At 41.7% G+C, this 22,457-nt stretch overlaps 1 protein-coding gene and 1 long non-coding RNA gene across 9 annotated transcripts in view; one reads left to right on the top strand and one right to left on the bottom strand.

Annotated features, from left to right (window-relative positions):
- PLCB4 (phospholipase C beta 4) overlaps window positions 1-22,457 on the top strand; it is a 384,413-nt gene that overhangs the window by 334,127 nt on the left and 27,829 nt on the right. For all 7 annotated transcript variants that reach the window (XM_032461834.1, XM_032461837.1, XM_032461836.1 and 4 more), the window contains 3 exons: window positions 2,815-3,019; window positions 14,708-14,796; window positions 16,389-16,539. In XM_032461834.1, the coding sequence (XP_032317725.1) occupies window positions 2,815-3,019; window positions 14,708-14,796; window positions 16,389-16,539 (445 nt within the window). The remainder of the gene's footprint in view (window positions 1-2,814; window positions 3,020-14,707; window positions 14,797-16,388; window positions 16,540-22,457) is intronic.
- LOC116657952 lies at window positions 138-22,298 on the bottom strand. Of its 2 annotated transcripts, none has more exons than XR_004313133.1 (3): window positions 22,219-22,298; window positions 8,468-8,473; window positions 138-149 (listed from the first exon to the last, which is right to left on the bottom strand). It is a non-coding gene; the product is annotated as an uncharacterized LOC116657952 (long non-coding RNA). The 2 variants fall into 2 exon arrangements; XR_004313134.1 differs by lacking the exon at window positions 22,219-22,298 and adding an exon at window positions 15,786-15,863.

Here is a 22,457-nt window from a genome sequence, read left to right as displayed (position 1 = left end):
TTGTTGGTCTGTCTCTCTTTCCCACTCCTCCTTTGGGCTCTCCTTCCTCCTTGGAGGAGCCCACCTGCCACATGGCCATGCCCAGGCTCCAGGTCTACTTAGGGTGAGCCCCCACGGGTGGACACCATTGTACGTGGGTGAGCTCTTCCCTGCCCTGGCAGCAGCTGGGTACTGGTACTGTCCCTTTAGCCAAGAGGCCGGGTAGGATGTTGCACCAGAACTAAGACCAATGAATGTCCTTCAGTGGGTCAGTTGGTACTGTCTTGTGCATCCAGAGAGTGTGGCAACTCATGGCTTTCTGTGTGTCACCTGCTTTTTTTGGCTTTTTGGTTTTTTTTCTCCCTATTATCCTTTATCTTTAGAGCATCATTCCCTCTAATGATTCAGGTTTTAATCTTGTGACTATCTTTCCCAGTTGTTTTTCTTTTGTCAACTGAAGATGGATTAAAAAATCCATGCATTGGCGGTGCTGCCTCCAAGAATGTCTGTGCTTCTCTCTCACATGCTGTGTTATCCTGGCCAAGATGGTTTCTTGCTTTTTCTTAAGGCACAGGTTTTCCAAGTGCTTCTGTTCCGTTTGTATGTCATGCAACACAGACGATCAGCTTTTTATCTTGACAAAAATAGGGATTATCAACCTCAGAATTGGCTAACTGGGTTACAGAAATTAGATTACAGAAGATCAGTATAATTCAGTGAATCAAGCCATTTTGAAATGTCGGCTCTCCCTGGTACAGGACGAGCATTATCCATGCACCCCTCCCCTCCTGCCGTCCTCGCCTTCTCTTCTGCAGAGTGCAGTGTGAATTGCATACACAGCTGTGATGCGTGCTTTTTTCCTTCCCAGGTTTCCCGGTTTGTTACAGCTAGATGGCTGGATCTGTTGTCAGTATGGCCAGTGTTTTGAGCATAATCAATGATCTCTACACACATTTCCAGAAATTTAGAAAGTTGATCTCAGGCATTGTTTGTGATGAGTGGGGACAGATCAGACTTGGATTTCACATGTGACATTACTGGCCCCAGAAGCAAGATGCTGGTTTTGGACCCATCCCTGTTCTTCAGAAGTTACATTGCCTTTTACTGATACTAAGTGCTCTATTTACCTTTTTTTGCTTTCTTGTTACTGTTTTTGCTCTTTGCGCTAATCTCACAAGGAAAGCCCTCTTGCACCACGTGAGAGACAGTACAGTGACTAAAGCTGGCTGAATCTGGTTTCTTCTTTTAATCTTCATGAAGTTGGAATTAAATTATAACCTCTAGGTGTAAGTAGGCAGCCAGCTCATTGTCTAGCTTTATCTTTTATTTTCACTGTCTAGCATCTTGGCTAATTTTTGCTCAAATCAGCCAAGATGACTTGGCTGCTGTAGCTACTAAAAGGCATTCCTGATGAAAAACAGTGGATTTCTTTTGTCATGTTGTTCTTTTATATCCGAGTAGGGATTCTGCTGCCTGAGCCTAGATTTTATGTGCGTTTACTCAGTTGAGGATGGCAGGAGTAGACATCTTAGGTACATGTTAATGTTTGGAGCTGCCCCTTCTTACTCTATTTAATCACCCCAAAGATGTTAAATACTGCGGAGTGCAAAGTAAAGGGAGAATCCAAAGTTGTACATAAATTGTCTTTTATGCTTGAGGCGTTTCCTCTAAGATACTTTCTAGATTCTGAAAAACAGGGCTAGATGTCAGAAGCAGCCCAGGGAGTAGACAGATCACAGGATTAGAAGTCAAGAGCCCCAGTGCCCAGAACCAGCTGTCACTGACCATCTCTGAGATCAAGACAAGTCACTTTGTTTCTCAGAGTCTCTGCTCATCCATGACATGAGTGCAATAGGGAAAGATAGCAAAATGTGGATTTGTAATCTTTCACATCCTTGCCACCTACAATTTTCAGGGAGTGATTTCCAGGAAACCTTTTCCAACTGCCTTCCTCAATGGCTTGGACACTGCACCCTATACAGTGTACGTTAGGAATGCAAATTGGCCATGGGCTTATTTTAGCCATAAAGGAGTGTTTAAGAACAGTGTGAATATGGTCCAGATTCCTAGACTTGTCTTTCTTGGGAGCTGCATCTCAAAAACCAATGAAAAGTCCCATTTCATACTGAAGTACAGTCAGTTTACAATGTTGTGTCAGTTCCTGGGGTACAGCACAATACTTCAGTTATATAAGAACATACATATATTCATTTTCATATTCTTTTTACCAAAAGTTACTACAAGATGTTGAATATAGTTCCTTGTGCTGTACAGTAGAAACTTGTTGTTTATATATTTTATATATAGTAGTTAGTATCTGCAAATCTCAAACCCCTAGTTTATCCCTTCCCACCCTCCCCCTCCAGTAACCATAAGTTTGTTTTCTATGTCTGTGAGTCTTGTTTCTGTTTTGTAAACAAGTTCATTTTTCTTTTTCTTTTTTTTTTTGATTCCACATGTGAGTGATATCATATGGTGTTTTTCTTTCTCTTTCTGGCTTATTTCACTTAGAATGACAATCTCCAGTTTCATCCATGTTGCTGCAAATGTCATTTTATTCTTTTTTGTGGCTGAGTAGTATTCCATTGTATAAATATTGCACAACTTCTTTATCCAGTCATCTGTCAATGCACATTTAGGTTGTTTCCATGTCTTGGCTATTGTAAATAGAGCTGCTGTGAACATTGGGTTGCATGTGTCTGTGAATTAAGGTTCCCTCTGGATATATGCCCAGGAGTGGGATTGCTGGATCCATATGGTAAGTCTGTTTTTAGTTTTTTGAGGAGTCTCCATACTGTTTTCAATAAGGGGTGAAGTTCCATTTCCTGTTTGCAGGTGATCCTCCCTGACCTGGCTGTCTTGAGAATCGCCGTGTATGATGACAACAACAAACTGATTGGCCAAAGGATTCTTCCCCTCGATGGTCTCCAAGCGGGCTATCGACACATTTCCCTTCGAAATGAGGGGAATAAACCTTTATCACTGCCAACAATTTTCTGCAATATTGTTCTTAAAACATATGTGCCTGATGGATTTGGAGGTAAGTTAAACTTTTAGGTACAGGCTATTTTTATGTATATGTATATTTTTTTTTCTTAAATTACACGATTATAAAATATTTCACCTATGGTTAAAAAAAGTCCGTTCTTGCAATGCCGCCACGCTTTGTAGCCGTAAAGAAATCAGGGGTAAATAGTAACCTCAGGTTTCCTAGTAAGAAATGAATGGGCACGACTACATTGTCTTTAAGGTTCTTTCTTATTTTGAAACACAATCATTTTACATTGCTTTCGATTTTCACAAATATGTTTGGGGAGAATATATTTATACAATCATTCAAAGGAGGAAAAGACATCAGTGATGCAGAACCATAGATATCTTGTCAGTTGGTTTCACTAAAAGATTTAAATTGAACTCAAGTATCAGCATGCCTGGATTTTTTTCCCCTAAATCCACAAGAGAGTTCAATTTCAGAAAAAAAAAAAAATCCCAATTCTCAGGCCGTAGAAAACCACCTTTGGTTATTCTAAGGTAGATCAATGGGAGGAATCAAACATTGGACCAAGTCATAGGATTTTGCTTAAACCCAAACATATTAACTTTTTACAACTCCAAACTATGCCAAGAACATTAAAAGAAAACAGAGATCTGCTGTATCCTCAGAGTCTATTGAACCATAAGGAAACAGTACAGCAAAGTACATCAAATTAACCAGGGTTCAAGTCCTGACTCTCCGCGGCTAGCCTAGTGACCTCGGGACAGTAACTTCACCTCTAAAACCCTCATTTCCCGGCCTGTAGGGCAGAGGTACTGATACTGTCTTCCTCACAGCATCCTCGTGAAGTATGTGTTCCTTAATCCTAGGATACAACAGAACGAGGCTCAGAACTGCGTGCATGCACGTGTGTGTGGTTCTCGATGCAGATCTGATTTCTGTGCTGTACTAAAACACATCACAGTGTCGTGCGGGTTACTTTGGGTTATTTTGCTGTGTGTTTTGAATAACGTGTACTTCACGGGAGGGCGGATTTTCCCAACGTTAACCTGATGGCAGGTTGTTAATTAAAAAAATAAATAAGTAAGCCATGAGGATTTTTCAGTTCCAAAATCAAGAGTAAAGATTCCTTCCTGCTTTCCTTTGTTTTTCACACACAAAAAAAGGAAGCCTACTAGAAGCTACAACACACAGTAACAGATCTAAGAGCGCATGGAAGAGGCTGGATGGGAGGGTGCGGGTCTGGGTAAGTGGATCAGAAAAGAGACAGGAGACCTGCATGTGTGTTTCTAGGAGCACGTGGTTGCCACGGGGCATCAGCAGATGGATTAAATCATGTTCCACATACTTGCACTCAGAAAGCAGAGAGTGTGTAGTGCCTAGTACCTTTTAGAAATAGCTGCATGAACAAATGTGCCAGAAGACTTCCAAGGTTTGTCTTCCCTTCCCATATGTTTCTTTTCCACTGAAACTCTAATCCGTTCCAGGGAAATGGGCTGTTTGAATAGAAAAGGAAAGAGATTGTTGAGCTCCTACCTTTTACCCAGCACTTTATATGAACAGAGTCCAGAAATGTGAAATTGTTCATAATGGATGTGGACTTACATCAGTCTATGCTGAAGAAATGTCTGTATGTAGAATGTAGTTTTATTAGTGTCAATATATGTATAAGTATTGATTCAGATCTCTAAAAACAGTCTTGCAAGTGTTCCTTCCTAACATTGTAGTGTTTTTATCAGAAGCACTTGAAATTTCTGTACTGGATTATCCTTGATGGGATTCTGCAGTTGATGTCTTAGCCTCAGATTTCACGTTCAAAGACTGTTTATTCAGCGTTCTCTGGTAATTTCTTTTATAGGTGAAGAAACCGATGGCAGACAGTATGAGGGTTTATTTAAGGGACTTATGTGAAAACAGCAAAATAAGAATACAAGACCTTTTTCCAAATTTCTGGTCTTCTTTGCAGCCTCTTGATTGATACATTGCATCTGCTTAACTCACCTCCAGCATGTACTGAACCAGCACATAGTAAATCTACATGGTCCCTGTTCCCTAGAACATTGACGTTCATCGTTGATTCTATAGGAAAAAGTTCAAAATAAATCTCTGCTCTGTTGCACTCCAGCATTTTCTAGAGAAAAAAAGAAAGTATGTGTTCGATAACATCTTCAGATTTTTATGTGCCTGAAGATAATATGGATTCATTCATTCCACAAATATGTTTAGCAGTTTTTATCCTGAAAAAAGGCAAAGTAGCTAAAATATGCATCAGAAAGAGAATCTGACAGTATAAAAATTTTTAAATGGTCATGCATAAATCCACTGCCCATAGAGAACTCTGTTACCATGCTGGTCCCTTTACTTCCAAACTCATTTCTTCCCTCTATTTTATTTTTAATAAAATTGGATTTTACTGCGTGTACTCATTTAGATTCATATTTCAGAGGGTTAATTTTTTTTTCACATAATGGAGAGTGCTTTCCCATGTCATGAAATATTTTTATTGGCTGCATGGATTCCATTTTTGTATGCTGTAATTTATGTCATTGAAGCACCAAAGTCATTTCTGTTTTTCTTTCTTATACGCAATATTGCATCTAAGACCCCTACATGTAAAGTTTTGGGAGTGTGCCTGATTGTTTCCAGAACATGAATTCGTTGAAGTGGATTTTTTTTGCATCAAGGAGTGTATACGTATTTAGAGCTTTAAATATAGGTTGACAAATAACCCGTCAGAGTGTATGAGCAGTAACTTTTGTTAGCATTTACTAGTTTGATCAGGAAAACTGGTGTATCATTGATATATTCATTGAAGGTATTCTTCTCAAAGGAAAAGATGTTTTCAACAATTATTTAGTACCTACTCTATGAATGGCCTGGGGAAGAGATGTGAAGTTGAAAAAGTCATGTACACTTACCCTCAAGAATCATACACACATACATATACGTAAGCAGGTGTCTGTGTATACGCGGATAAGTGTGACCCATTATCTAAGTGCCCAAAGGGTAGTATATCAGAAGGTGTTTGGAGCATTGAGCCAAGGCGTGAGTATTCAGAGTGAGGTTCAGAGGGATGTCAGTAGCTGTTTGGGCCAGAAAGATGAATGATGTATCACAGCAGAGAGGGTAGACCAGCTTTCTCCTCAGACAGGTAAGCAGCCCTGGCCAAGGTCTTGCTAAGGAAGGTGCTGGATGTAGACGTTCTGAAGAAGCTGAAACACAGGGTATCTGGTGTTAAAACTGAAAAGATCTGGTTTGTGTTTGAGGATGCGTCCTCAAAAAGCAGTGTTACTCAGTAAGAAGTGTGAGCTGTTCCTGTTGAGTAGTTTGGGCAACTTCAGGAAAATAGTCATATTTTCAGGACACTCAGTCATCTGGCAAATTATGTCTTCTCGGCTTTTTGGTGGGTCAGTTTGTTGAAAATCACTCCACAAGTTTAGATCCAGTTACAGAAGTAAGACCTCTTAGGCCTGACTAAGCTAAGGAAGTCCCCGATTTTATAGTCCACCAAATACTTACCCGAGGAATGATTTCTTTAATCAGGTTATTAAGAGCAAGCTTGCTATAATGTCATGTTAGTAACAGCAAGAAATTTTTAAAATTATGCTCTAATGTCATGCAGTGTTATCTGAATAAAGAAGATTAGAAACAACCCAAATCCATTGATAGGGATTGGTAAAATCTGTTATAGCCATACTGTAAATTACTGCATAGCATCCATTAAAAGTAACGACTTGGCTGTCAGTGTTTGAACGTAGGGAGATGAGAGTGATACATTGCTGAGTGAAAAGGCAAATTGCAAGGCTATCTTATTATTATTACCCTACAACTATCTTTTTATACATGCACATAAAATGCACAAAAATTCTGCATGGATACATACCCAACTTTAATAGTGTAATGACTACTTGAGAGTAGGAGTGGAGGTTTAGTGCAGCGTCCCCACTGCCTGGGACAACGTCCCGGAGCATCACAGAGCATGCTCTGTCCAGTATGGCAGCATGCCGCTTCCGGATTGTGACAGTAGACGTGGTCTCTCATCGTTTCATATTGCATATTTACAGTTACGAATCCGATTGAGCTCATTTTATATGATTTTGGTCACATACTCCTTTGTCAGAAATATACTATACTATCCTCTTTTTTTTTTTTTTAATTGAAGTATAGTCAGGTTACAATGTTGTGTTAATTTCTGGTACACAACATAGTGATTCAGATATATGTACATTCCTTTTCATATTCTTTCTCATTATAGGTTGTTACAAAGTATTGAATATAGTTCCCTGTACTATACAGTAGGACCTTGTTATTTATCTGTTTCATATACAGTAGTTAGTATCTGCAGATCCCAAACTCCCAGTTTACCCCTCCACCCACCCTTTCTGCACTGGTAACTGTAAGTTTGTTTTCTATGTCTGTGGGTCTATTTCTGTTTTGTAAATAAGTTCATTTGTGTCTTTTTTTTTTTTTGGTTCCACATATAAATGTTATCATATGCTATTTTTCTTTCTCTTTCTGTTTTGTTTTTAAGTTGAGTTGTTCCCCCCTTTTCTTAAGTAATTGTTTAAATCAGATTTTAATTTACTCATAAGATCTCTCTCCCTCTATCAATTTCTGAAGTGGTCTCAAATGCATTTTAATGGCTAGATAAAGTTCTATGAATGTAATGGTTTGAGATTCAAAGACTATTTTTTCTTGGCCTGAAAGGATGCTGTTTCATTGAGGCCATGTGGGAGGTACATAAGAACACTGATGGAGCCCCTGGCTTCCTGGCTGGCTGGCCTTGGATGAGTTGGCGTAACAGTTTATATTTTAGTGTCCTCACTGCAGCTCAGGGATAACAGAGGTCCCCACCTCGTAAGTGAAGACCCAGTGAGCTCTTGGAACAGTACCCGACCAGAGCAACCCCTCCATTAATTTTGTTTTCATTTAATTTATTTGTAATGAGCTAAAGGAAAACACTTTGGTTTTACTTTCTTCTCCCTAACTCTACCCTTCAGTTTGCTGCAGTAAATTAGTTTGTCATAAGCAATTCATCATCCTAAGAAAAATCTCTTAATCCTGTGCTGACAAAGAGGCTCCAGAATTCTGATGTGTTAGGAGATTATCTTTAAGCACCAGCAACTCTGTGTTCTATGTGATTTTTTAAAAAATTTTTTTTTTTTTTAATTTCAGGAACATCAGAGGGGTGGTGTTGTTTTAGAGCAGTAAGAAAAATGTTTCGAAGTGGCTTTTCCAGGTTAAGGCAGATCCTTAGGAAGGGCTTGGGCATTTACAGGAGCTTCTGGTCACTTATTTATCGGGGTCCTGTGCTGTGAGGTCAGCATGTGATGCTGCATCTCTTCCGATGAGGCAACTAGGTGCTTTTGCAACTGCTCGTGATTGCTTCTACCCTCCTGCATGTGGTGCTCTTCAGAAGCCTTGCACTCAGGGCTGCCCAAGTTAAGTTCCCTCCTGCCACAAGATTATTCTAGAGCCAGGGTTTCCTTCCACGACCTCCTTCCACTCCTGTGAGCTCCCTGTTTGCCTTCCCTGCCCCCTCAGGAGACAGCGGCAGGGCGTTCTAGTGCAACTGCTTTTTTGTCTCCTTACTAGAGTGTAACGACTCCCAAGACACACAAAGAAATCACCAGCAAAGGTGGCTGCTGGAGCTCCTGAGTTCTCCGCAGGTCCTCCTGTTCCTGGGCTGCCTACGTGTAAATTATCTCTGGGCTGAAGAACAGAGATGAAGCCTCTCAGCTCTCGGAAATTAAACTTGAATGTGGAAGAAAAAAAAATGCTAACATTGAGAAGGAGAATGACTCACCATGAATCAAGAAGCCTCGCTTTAATGTCTTGCAATATTATTTTCCACTGAACGTAGAGTAAAACGGTCCCCTCATTTACTCCCGCCCATACACGAAATAGAAGTACCAGGGTGGGTGCTAAGGTGCATTTGTCAAATTCAGGGAGACTCGGAGTGCCGGGTGCTCTTTCCTGCTTTGTCGGTAGGTGCAAACGCCACGGGCGATGGCAGCAGCCTTGTCACTATTAGCCATGGCGGTTGGTGACGAGAAACAGTTCCAGAGCTAATGACGATTAAACAAGTGTCTGTATTTCTCTTTCCCCACCCCCTGTTGCTGTGATGGGTTTTATCGTTTGCATTTCTGGTGTTATTACTGAGTGGTAGGGGGAGAACAATAGGAGAGTCGGTGCCAAGCTGCGCTTCGTGGAGCATCCGCGTGATATTCAGGCATCTCTCCGAGCTGTGTTCCATGAGCCTCTCAGCCCTCCTTCCTTGAGCGGTGTTCATCACTGCTCCTGCAACTGTAGGTCTTCTCTCCTCTTCTACAAGTACACTGTGTTATGTCTGCAGAGACGTGCTGGCTCTTTGTTTATTTGCCTAATTCCCCTTTCTTTTCCCTCCCCTTTACGATGAAGGATACAGCGTGGGGTGGGGGTGTTTCTTGTTCACTCTGTCCCGCATCTTCACGGGGTTGCTTTCCAACCTCTTTGTGGAGGTGGTTGGCTGTTTCTTACATCAGATGGCTTCAGACAAGGAATATCCTTTATTAAGATGCCATTTGTGGGTTATGACCTCAGAATTTCCCCATACAATTTAAAGATTCTCCATTTTGTTCTCTTCTTCATGGTTGCTAAAATGTCTTATTCTCTCTATCAAATATTTGCTGAAAAACTTACTCACATAGCAGTGATAATCCATCTTTATGACATCTTCAGAACTACAAGAAATTTTGGTAAGAAGGCCAAGAAGAGAAGTTCTGGTGGGAAGGAGGCAGAATGGATGATGGTGAAGAACACTGGAAGTGCTGGGCTCGGTGAATTTAAACACGTATTTATTGCATAGTTCCTTGATATGCACTGTGAACATCTGAGAAGGTGGGAGACATGAGCATTTTCCATTTCTGTTCAACCACAGCATCTTCTGCCCCCTGCACCTACTGTGTTTTCTAGCATTCCTAGAAATGCAGTCTGGGAAATGTGCCATCATTTGGTAGAAGCCAAAAGAGCTAATCCAAAATCATAGCTGTAGGATTGGTTGATCTTTATTAGCATCGCTTTGCAGCCAACAGGGAACATGTATTTTTTTGCTGCCTTTTCCACTTGATGAAGTAGAATCAGTAGGGTGGGGAACTATAGGGAACCTGGACCAGGAGTGGGCACATGGGGTGGGGGTCCCCAGTGCTATGGCTGGTGCTCAATGCTGAGGCCCCCAAGTGCCTTGAAAAGCAGTGACTAAACACACAAGCCAACAACCACACCTGGAGTTCTCCTGAAAAGCCGATAAGTATCTAGAAGTCTGTACTAAGGAATCACTATCTTCTTCTCAGTGCTTGGAGGTGCCCAAATGGATGTTTTCAACTCTATGTGGAGGTGAGGGAGGCTGAGCGGGACGGAGGGAGGAGAAAACCAGAACATACATGGAAACTCTTCACCAGGAGATCAGCCTTTTAGAAATGACACTTAACCCCCAAATAGCTGGCATTAAAAAAAAAAAATACATAAAATTTCTATTAAGTCCAGAAGAAAGAAGCAAGTGAGAAAGGGCAGATTGGTGTCTTTTCAAAAAGAAAGTTTCCAGAGTGAAGTATCTAGGAAATTTTAGCTCACCCTTGTGGGTTCTGTAGAGGCAGAAGCTTCTGTGCATGTATCACTACCCTGGATATTCAGTGTGGCTAGTCCCTAGACAGGTCTGTTCACACCCCGGTTCAATGCTGAGTTAATTATTCATCATTGCCACAGTGGTTTGTCCTGTGGAACGCTGAGCTGCGTGAGCTATACCAGCCACGGTGTTCCCCCATGTGAGGGAAGACACCTCATGAAATGTCAGATCGGCACCAAAGAAAGACACCAGGTTTACTTGAATATGCAAAACTTTGGCCAAGAATATGCCAGATTTATTTAACGGCTTCCTGAAATATTTTTTCTGAGCTTAGGCAAGGAAAAAAATAAATAACATTTTCAAATGGTTATGTAAGTATGTAGAGTTATGAGATATTTAAGGTATAGCTTCTCATTTTCTGGTTATGTGTTATTTTAAATGTGGTTATTAAAATCAGTTTCCTTCCTTGATATGCAGTATTTATCATGTACTTGCATATGTATAACATACATAAATATATCAGATATATTTGCATGTGCATGAATATATGCATATATTGCATATCAAAGAAGGAAATTGATTTTTATGTGTCTGTATATAATACATGCATGTATATACAAAGTGTATATTTGAAACTGAGGTGTATATGCCTCTGGCCAGAGGAGAAACTGAGTTATAATAGAAAAAAGGCCAGGACAGGCTTGGGCTCTAATCCTGAGCCTTTTGCCCTTGGTCGAATAATCTTGGTGAAACTGTCCCAACTGTGCAGTTGCCACCCTCTGCAGAATGAGCACCTGCCACCACATGGCAAAATTACATGTCCTAGGAGTATCTAATTCACTGTCCAGAATGGCCAGCAGTGAAGCACCTGTTTAAAATAACCTGCTAACCAAAGCTTTGTCCAAGGCATTTAGGCCTTTTTTCATCTCCTTTTTTCCCCCCCGTGTGATTTAATTTGAACAAGCCTCATTTATACTTTGTGTAATCTTGTTGCAACTTGGCCAAGAACGTTATATTGTATTTATTATTGTATTTTATTATATTGCATAGAGTAAATTTTTTAAAGTGAATGTGTAACTGCAAATAAGACAGCTCATTAAAACTCCAATGATAAGACAGAATTTCAGGATCTGAGGACATAACTTCCCAGCAGTTTTTTAGGATTGTTAATATTGGCAATTGAGGATAGATTTAAGTAACAGTATTTTTTTAAATGATGGATAAATCTGCAACATCTTATTTGGATGTATAATTGAGGCTACTTCTACATAATCCCACAGCAGATGGTGACAGGAACCTCTCAGTCAGCTTGTCCATGTAATACAAAACAATATGTGACCTAGTTTACAGAAGGCTCTGTAACTACGTTACAAAATATAGAACATATATTCTAGGTCAGGATTGTGTAGAATCAGCCCTCGAGGCTGAGAACAAGACATTGTCAAGTCAACAGGAAGAATACCCCTGGGATTCAAATGCGGTTCCCTCAAGATGGAACCACGCCAGGACCTTGGGAGGTCTGGAGGCTGATTGATCCTTCTTACGATGATAAACCTGCTTTGTGTGTTTAAGCATATGGTATTATATGAAAGATGTATATCCAAGAATTTAAGTAGCAGAATTTTTATTTCCCAGTCATGGTAAACACATTTACCACAGACTGGTAGAGTTGAAACAATGGAAATTTATCCTCTCACAGTTCTGGAAACTAGCAGTTTCAACTCAGGGAGTCCGCAGCGCCATGCTCCCTCTGGAGGCTCTTGGGAAAATCCTTCTTTTCGTCTTCCCAGCAGCCCCGAGGTCCTTGCCTTGTAGCTGTGACATTCCAGTCTGCATCTGTCATCACATGTCCTTTCTTCCCTGTCTCTGTATGCCGTCTCCTCTTTTTACAAAGCTACTATTCATTGGATTTAGGAGCCCTAATCCAGAATGGTCTCATCGCAGTCATTAACTAAGGTCACATTCTGAGATTCTGGTCAGGCATAAATTGGAGAGACACCATTCAATCCACTGCACTTTCTTAATTCTGCTTTATTTTCTTGATACTCATTTCTTCCACTGAATATCCTTCCATAAATATTTGAAAACTTATTAGGAACAAATTTTGTTAGGAATGCCCATCAGACATGTAAGTTGTTATATTATGTATCTGGGCTGCTGATTTTCTGACTAAAAATGATGAAGAAATCATCTTTTGCGCTAAGATACTCCTTGCAAAGTCATCTTTTGTAGCAAAATTGAAAGTTCATCAGCTAGCAGTGTGGAGTAGTTTGGTACATAAATTCAATAAAACATTATCCACTCACTAAAAATAATTTTCAAAACTATACAAATATAACCTACTAATACATTTTAAAAGCAGACTATATCATTTTTTTTTCTTCTGGGTTTACAAACATATAATTGACATACAGCACTGGATAAGTTTAAGGTGGACAGCTTAATGATTTGACTTACATACCTCATGAAATGATTATCACATTAAGTTTTGTGAACATCCATCATCTCATATAGATACAAAGTTAAAGAAACAAACAAACAAAAAAACTCTTTTCCTTGTGCTGAGACAACATTTTAACAGAGAGAAGAGAGAAAGAAAAAAGGAAGAGTAGAGAAAGGAAGTGCAGCAAACTGCTCCTAATTGTTGGGTCTTCATCATCAGCATATGGGGGTTATTTTACTTTTATTTTACTTTGTGTATGTTTGAAAATTTTTGTAAGAGTTAAAATAGACCAATGCATTTCTAGAATATTAACTTCCAAAAATCGTTACCTGTGATTTTTCCTGAGCAAGTTTTAAGGGCTATTTTGTCCAAATTCTCCATTAGAAGTCGAAGATGTCTAAGGGACTATGAGTGAAATGTAGAAACAAACCTTCCCTGATAAGAGAATAAATTGATACAGCTTCCCAGAAGGGCAATTTGGTGAGGACTCACAAAAAGACAAATACCTTTGCCCGTCCTTCTGACTTCCAGGAAGTTATCCTGTAGACATATGCAAAAGTACGCTATGACATTTTCAAAGACGTTCACTGCGCTGCTGTTTATCACGGCAACGAACTGGAAGTAAGGGAACATTCTATCAGGAAGAAACTATTTAAGGAAATTACGACTAATCAGAAAATGGAATATTTAAGTAGCCCTTTAAAAACTGTAGGAGATCTATGTTGCTGATAGGGAAGTGTTTTCAAGATACATGAAGTTAAACAAAAAACAGGCGCAGAAAACTATGAACCCATTTGGAGTTTTAAAAAATAGGACACAGGAGATGGATAACTGTGGTGTGCGACTGGCAGGGGAGGCAATGTTTACTTTTCATTTTATATATTTTAATGTTTCTCATGTGATATATTATTTTCCATTGTAAAAGAGAAGAAGTTACCTGAGAAAAACTATCCTATACATGTCATTAGGAGGGTGATTCTGCTAGGGGGAAACTTACAAACATACAACTTTTTTAAATTTGTAAATTATGTACTGTTTTAAGGTAATGAGAATAATTATTGATAAATTATGCAAAATTGTATGAAATTCTGTTTGAAAGTATCTGGAACTCTTCAAACGATGTTATATAAAAGATGAAAATTTTAAGCGCAAGTTAGAGCTGAGGAAACACTGGAGAAATATTTCACTTTATGGAACCAAAATTGGCTTTGAATATGCATTAACCTTCTATATCTAAAAATAAGATTTGCTGCTGGTGGCATCTCCTAGGCTCCAAGTACTTTTTCACCTCATTGAATGCTCACAGTGCCCCTGCAGGGTGGTTTGTATCAGTTCTAATTTTCCTCCGGAGATACTGAGGCTGCCAACGGTCATCACTTGCTCAAAGTTGCACAAGTAAATGGTCAGACCCCAAGGCAATGCACGTAGCTTGCCCTGCCTCATTGTCGTCTTCATTTGGGGAAAAAATAAAGGGAAACTAAGGAAATGATCTGACCTTTTCACTCTAGCCTTTACTTATTTCTTTTTTTCAGCAACTAGCTGTGCTTTTCTGAGCGTGTGTCCTAGGAGAGCATCCTTAACAGAAGGCACAACAGGGGTCCGAGGTTATGAATCATTTATTAGCTGAATTTTCTTAGATATTTTCAGTAAAACAGAGAATTAACAGCCCAGTGATTTTTCCCCCCAGATATCGTGGATGCTTTATCAGATCCAAAGAAATTTCTTTCCATTACGGAAAAGAGAGCAGACCAAATGAGAGCTATGGGCATTGAAACGGTAAGTAATGATGGTCAGTTAAAGACAGCGGGGTTGGGGAAGTGTGATTGTCTAGTAGTGATTACAAAAGCAAGTGAAGTAAGCTAGAAGCAGAAAGAAAAATACCATATGATATCACTCATATGTGGAGTCTTAAAAAAAAAAAAAAAGGAAAAAGACACTAATGAACTCATCTACAAAACTGAAACTGACACACAGGCGCAGTAAACAATCTTACGGTTACCGGGGGAATGGGGGTAGGAAAGGGTAAATTTGGGAGTTTGAGATTTGTAAATGCTAACCACTATATATAAAAACAGATAAAAAACAGATTTCTTCTGTAGAGCACAGGGAACTATGTTCAATATCTTGTTATAACCTTTAATGAAAAAGAATATGAAATGGATGTATGTATATATATGCATGACTGGGACATTATGCTGTACAACAGAAACGGACACATTATAACTGATTATACTTCAATTAAAAAAACTGATGACTGAATAAACAAAACAGATAGAAAATAAAAGTATTTATGAATAGAAGGAATACAATGTCTACTGTTATGTTATTCAGCAATAAAAAGAAGAAAACTAGATAAATACTACAAAATGAATGAATTTCAGAAACATACTAAGTGAAAGAAATCCATAAAAAAAGACCATGTATCATATGATTCCACTAAAGTCCTAAATAGGGAGATCTATAGAGACAGAAAGTGAAATTGTGTTTTCTAGGGGCCGCAGGGAGTGAGGAGTAGCTATGAATGGGTCTGGGTTTCTTTTGTGAGGGATGAAAATGTTCTACGAATTAAAGCATCATAATGGTAACAACCCTGTGAACTTGTTAAAACTATTGAATTCTGTACTTTCAGTGAATAAATTGTACTGTATATGAATTCTATCTCAATAAAGCTATGTTTAAATGAATAAAAAAAACAGCAAGCTACAGTAATAAATTAGTGTAACAAGTTCAGAAATGGCTTTTGAAAGTGAACTTATCAATTCAACAAAGGTCTATGTGAGTGTAGCACATGTAATAAAATGTGACCCACTTCCTGACCATGGCTCAACCTCAGATCTGCGGACCCTTGCCCCATTAGAAGTGGAATGGAGAACATTCATGATGCTTTTAGAAACCCTTAAAATGTAGGATGCTTTTCTGGTACACTGAAATACCAACTAGCCTACTCCAGTGAATTAATGAAACTGGCATTTACTATCATTTCTTCATTTTTTTTTAACCAGTCTTGCATCCAACCTTCTCCATTTCCAGTGCACAGCTGTGGTGTTTGTTTCTGTTTTTAAAGCTCCCTTTACCACACTCCTCAGTTCAGAATGGAAACAGCAATCTTTCCAGTAGCTGGAAAAAGAGAAGGTACACCCTGCTTGTAAAGGAGCTGCATCTTCTTTCCTTGGCTTCATCCTTGGCCTCAAGCCTGAGAAAACCATGTAATGTTTATCCTTCCCAGGGACAGAGGCACTGAGGAAAGGCTAGGATGTGGACAGGGAGAACTGATTGGCCCAGATGGAATTCAGTAAAAGGGAGAGTGTGCGGGACATTTGACCTCGACATGGCACTAACTTGGGTCACTATAAACATTTCTGCTCCAGAGTGACATCGCCGATGTGCCCAGTGACACGTCAAAGAACGACAAGAAAGGCAAAGCCAACACAGCCAAGGCCAACGTGACCCCCCAGAGCAGCTCCGAGCTCAGGCCGACCACCACGGCCGCCCTGGGGGCCGGCCTGGAAGCCAAGAAAGGTAAAGGAGAGCTGTTTGGGCTCCTTGTCTGTTCCGGCAGTTTTTAGACTCTTCCTAAAGAGTCTTTTTTGCAGGTATTTAGAATTGTTAACTTTGTCAATTTTCATGGCTCCGTAAGACTCGAGAGCAACATGTTTTCTTGTGGGTCAAACTACTGGATTTCCCTGAGGGTTTAACAGGGAGTCAGGATTTGTGTTTCATCTGCTAGACGCCCTGCACCGTAGTTAAACTGCGTACAATATCCATAGTTTCAGAAATGTTTACATTCTGTGTCCTTTATGAAAAAAACGTTCACACAGTGAACTTAGTTTATTCATCCCCATTCTCCTCCAGATACCACCATCGGCTTGGGCAGTGGGCTCGTGAGCCAACAGAATCATGATTATCCTGACATTCTAGGTTCCCTTATTGATAATTTCCCCCCATCACTGGATAGTTAGCATCCATGATTATTTATTTGTAAAATTATCAGATGGGCACGTGAAGGCCAGTTCTATGCAGTTACCTGTAGATGAAACAAAAGACTCCAGGAGGTGCCATCACAAAGAATTGTGTCCCGTGTGCCAATATTCATCCTGTGTGTAGGAGAGCCACTGTCCTGGTTGTTTAAAGTTGGCTTCCATTCTTACTGTCCAGGCATCCATTCTGATTGGATGGTACCCATCCCATAGCGAGGATTAAATACTTTAAATATCCTCCTTGACCATGAATCACTTACTAAACTCGCTCTTCTTTCTTTGAAAAGAACTTCTCTTTTTCGTAATGGTTTTTTACTCAGTATATATTTATGTATCCCATTTATACATGAATTCAGCACCCTTTGTGTAAGAAAATCAAGTTGTCTGTTGTACTTAAGTACACACAGTGCTGCGGTTTAAGGTGAGAAATGACAGGCTTTCCCAAACCAGAGCAGCATAGCAATTTAGCAGGAAATTAAGTGTGCGCGGAGCTTTGTGAAACAAATTAGAGAATGAGACTGCACAAAAGAAGCCCAAATTATACTTTGCCTGCAGCTGTATGTTCCTGGGAAGAACATGGAGCAAAGAAATGACACAGGATTTGGGCGTTCCGTACAGCACTGGTCATTCTTAGCTTTAGCCACTCAGAGGTAGACAGTGGAAAATAGGAGAGTTTTTGTTTTAAGTCCTTGTTTCATGCCCCCCAGCACATAAAGACATTAGTAATTACAGTGAGTTAAGTGGCCTGAAAAAGCAGTGTCACCAGTTTACGGAGGACAGAAGTGATCCTAGTTCTAGAAGAGACCAAGCTGTGTTCAGAACTGTCTCAGCCCCGGTTCCAAATGAGGCAGCACCAGAAGGGCCACTGAAAAAATCTCTCACTTTCTCTCGTCCCCTCGACAGACGCCCCAAGGAAGAGGGTCTACACCATGTTTCATGTCGGCCTTTTGCTCAGACTTAGAAGCCTACTCTAAGTGGCAGGACAAGGTTCTACAAAAAAACGCCTTCCTACCTTCAGGGACCTCAACGTGGCCAGAGCAGTGAGGAGGGACAGGCTTCCTCGCCACGGCCAGGCAGTGTTAGTGAGAGCGGACTTCTCAGAAGTGGGAGGGATGGGGCCCCTTCCAAGCCAGGGCTCAGAGGAGACTTAAGGATGAGACCCTAACTGAGCTGGGCCTTGAAACCTAGATCTGACGGGAACAGGAGAGAAGGTGGAGGAGCCGCCTAGAGAGGAGAGAAGCCACGTAGGGGTCGGAAGAGGGCCTGGGTGAGCCTGATCTGAGAGGGGTTCTGGGACCGCCTGGGAAAGCAGCCGGGGATGACAATCAGGGGGTTTCTCAAGAAGACTTTACAGTCTTGGCTGAAGTACTCAGTGAAAGGAGGGAGTAAGTGCTAAAGGCCAGGTAAGAACTGTGGTATTTTTGCCTTTGCTTAACACCCGTCACATTATATTTAGATTATATAGTTATTCACTTATATTTATGTAATATGATAACAACCAGAAAAGGGGTATTGCAGCACGACCATGTCTCCATTGTCCAGTGTGTCCCTGGAACATGCCTTGTAAGGATCTGTCAGTCTTTTCTCTTAGGAAGTAAATGGCTGAGGAAGGAACCACCCATACTAATGGCGAGGAGGGCCTAGATTAGGCTGGAAGTAAGGACTCAGAGCGAAAGGAGGGAGGAAAGGAAAGATGGAAATAAGCTGGTGGCTGGAATATGGGTCTTAGAGAGAAGGCGGCTCGGGGGTAACTCAGGGACTTCAAGCACAGGTCACAGAGATAGAAGGCGCCATTGAGCGAAGTAGAGAAGTCGGGGGAGGAACGGTAAGATGCTTCTGGTCCTGGGCATCATTGAGTTCAAGCTGTTGATGATACATCTGGGGAGAAACATGCAAGAGCTGAGCCGCGGGAGGTCAAGGGGAGGGAGAAGGGAGAGAGACACGGAGAGACAGTCTCTGAGAGTTACTTGGCAGGAAGAGGAAGCCTCTTCTCCCAGGAGACTCAGTTTAGGCCAAGATGGTGGAGCAGAAGGACCTGGGGCTCACCTCCTCTCACGAGCACCCCAAAACCACAACTAACTGCTGAACAACCATCAGTTAAAAAGACTGGAACCGACCAAAAAAGAGCTTCTACAACTAAAGGCATAAAGAACGAACCACAATGAGACTGTGGGAGGGGCACACTCGTGATGTGATCAAATCCCACACCCTTCGGGTGGGCAACCCCCTAACTAGAGAATAACTATCTTACAGGGCTTCTCCCGCAGGGTGAGAGTTCTGAGCCCCACGTCAGGCTCTCCAGGGGTCAGAAATCGGAAAGAGGAGCCTTTGAAGAGGCTTTGAAGGTCAACAGGGCTTAATTGCGGGAGCCCCACAGGACTGGGGGAAATAGGGACTTCACTCTTAAAGGGCACACACAAAATCTCACGCACACCGGGACCAAGGGCAAAAGCAGTAACTTCATAGGAGCCTGGTCCAGACCTACCTGCTGGTCTTGGAGGGTCTCTTGGGGAGGCAGCAGGTGGCTGTGGCTCATCCTGGGGACATTAAAACTGGTGGCAGATATACTAGGGAGTATTTATCTGCCTGAACTCACCTGCAGGCTGACATCTTTCTTGGGTCATTGGCACCAAGGAAGACCTGGCTTCACCAGACAGCTTATAGGATGCTGGGATGCCTAAGGCCAGGCAACTAACTGTGTGGGAACACAGCCCCACCCATCAGCAGACAAGCTGCCTATAGACTTCCCCAGCTCACAGCTGCCTCTAAACACACTCTTATATAAGGCCCTGCCCACCAGAGGGCCAGGACCCAGCTCAACCCAGCAGTGGCAGGCACCATCCCTCCCACCAGGAAGCCTGCACAAGTCTCTGGACCAGCCTTATCCACCAGTGGGCAGACAGCAGAAGCAAGAAAACTACAATCCCACAGCCTGCAGAACCGAGTCCACAAAGGCAGGTCGGAACCTACCCTGGGACCGGCTGGTCCCTGACCTTTGGGTGACAGGAAGGGAGTGTACTGCTGGGACACACAGGACATCCCCTATGTGTCCACTTAAAGGGCACACACAAAATGGCCCTTTTCCAGCTTTTGCTAGTGTCCCACTGGCTGAAGCAAGTCACAAGGTTAACTCATATTCAAGGAGTAGAGAAATAGATTCTACCTCTTGATGAAATGGGAAGAAAATTCTGACCAATATTACAGGGCACCACAGATAGATTCCATCTGATCTGGGACATTGGATAGGTGGCCCTCTGCTGAGAAAAGTGGGGACAGAACTGAAGAATAAGAGTAAAGAAAAACTTTGGAATAGCCCCTGGCTGGAATAGGAAAATCCATAAGAAGTAAGAAGAAAGTCTGCTGTGCAGCACATAGTCACCAGGTGCAGGCTGTGACACGAATTAAGTCAATGTAGCTTGATCTCACTGCTTTTTTAGCAGTACTGAGAAGTCAAGCAACAGATACGGACAATATGTGAAGTTTAGGGGGTCCCAAGCTTAAGATTGTTGTGGTGTAAGACCAAACAGATTGGAGAGTCTGAGGTATAAGTGACTGTATCAGTTGGGTATTGCTGTATAACGAGCAACTCCAAGAATCAGTGACTTTTAAAAATAAGCATTTATTACTGCTCATGAGGTTGTCTACATGGTTTTTCTGGTCATGGTAACACTGCTGATCTTGCCGGTGCTCATTCACATGTTTAGGCCTTAGGTTGAGCTAAGATGACGTTGGCTGGACAAGTGGGCTCTCTTCCATGTGGACTCTCATCTTCCAGGAGGCCAACCTGGGCTTGTTCACATGGCAGTGGGAGGTTTCTAAGATGGAGAATAGTAGTATGCAAGACACCTTGAGTCCTAGGCTGAGAACTGGCACATTGTCTTTTCTACTGCATACGTTTGAACAAAGCAAGTCCTTGGCCAAGCCCAGATTCAAGGCTTGGGGAAAGGGGCCACATGTGGCTATTTAAGCTTAAAAATTAAAACTTGAGAGTTCCTCAGGTGCACTGGCCACATCTCAGGTTCTCAAGAGCTGCGTGAGGCTCGTGGCCACATGTTGGACCATGCATGGATTGAGCATATCCACTCTCATCAAAAGTCTTCTTGGACAAGCTGCTCTAGGTGTATAGATGGAACCACGCATGTACCAACTCCTGTTCTATACAGTGCAGTTTTTTCCCAACTAAATCATTCATAGGAACTAACATTTTTACAAGGTATTTGTGTCTTTCTCCAAAAAAACCAGAGGCTTGAGGGAGGTTTATGTTTTCCTAGGGTCCTGTTAATTGAGATTTTGTAGAACCAAGACCAAAAAAGAGTCTCATCAGACTGGGTCAAACTCTTAGTATTTGTCAGATCTCCAGAGGACCTGACATGCTCCCCACCCCCCAGTCCTGTATGTTCATTTTACAGACTTACAGATGGGAGAATAGAGACCCAAAGGTAGGGAGCTCTTAGCCATGCCAGGATCCACTCCCCTGTCCTGCAGTAAAACAGAGAATTAGCTTGTGATGTCAGACTCAAGAGATCAGAGACTAATAGCCACGTGTTCCCCTGACCCCTGTGCCATAAATTGTTTCAGGTCAGAAGACAGATTTCCCTTAGCCACGACTCTCCTTTTTTCCCAGCCTTCCCACCCTCACACATCTCCTTAAAATCAATAAAACTGAAAAGCAAGAGCCTGGAACTTGATGCCTATCTTTCTTGAATATCTCATACCTAGCCTTCGGGATTCTAACAGAAATCAATTCTAGTACAGAGTGCACCTGCACTGTGTCTGCCTGAGATGAAAATCCTCAGTCAAACAGGGCGTGTTTGGGGATCCGCCTACAACTGTGGTTGCCATGACGACACCTGGCCTTACATCACTCCAACAGCAGGACGACTTAGTGTATGACTCTCGGGCCTCATGACAGCATCCTGTCATACAGTGGTTTGACTTCGTGATTTTCCGTATGTTGGAGGCATTCCCGTGCTCAGTAGTGTATCACGTAAATGCTAAAATTAAACTTAGTAAAAGAAAGAGGCTGCAAAAATGCTTGGTTCTTTGATAACGATGAAGCTGGGAACAGAGTTGGTAGTTAGTAGCTACACCTTCAAATACAAAGATAAAAGTGACTGTAATAGATGCTGTTGTGCCTGGTCAGATCTCAGATCTCCTTTGTGGGGTTGGTTCCCCATCCCTCCGCTGCTACAAGTCCTGGCTGACTGCAAATCCCAGCAACACTTTTCTCCCTAATGTTGCCCTCAGACCATGGGAGTTCTCTTGCCTAGAGATGTCTGGAAGGTTTTGTTAACACCTCTGACCCCCTCAGCTGACTTGATACGGAGTTACAGAAGGCTAGTCTCCTTACCTCAAGGTAGAACAACACCGGAGGGTCATTCACGCTAAAGAGCTTCCTGTAGGATCAGACTGGGGCTAGATTTCAGCTAGAAATACACTCAGATTTCTTCCTCTGTCCTG

The sequence above is a fragment of the Camelus ferus genome, chromosome 19, assembly GCF_009834535.1.
Source record: "Camelus ferus isolate YT-003-E chromosome 19, BCGSAC_Cfer_1.0, whole genome shotgun sequence".
Taxonomy (NCBI): domain Eukaryota; kingdom Metazoa; phylum Chordata; class Mammalia; order Artiodactyla; family Camelidae; genus Camelus; species Camelus ferus.
This window is presented reverse-complemented; position numbering and strand designations above follow the sequence as displayed.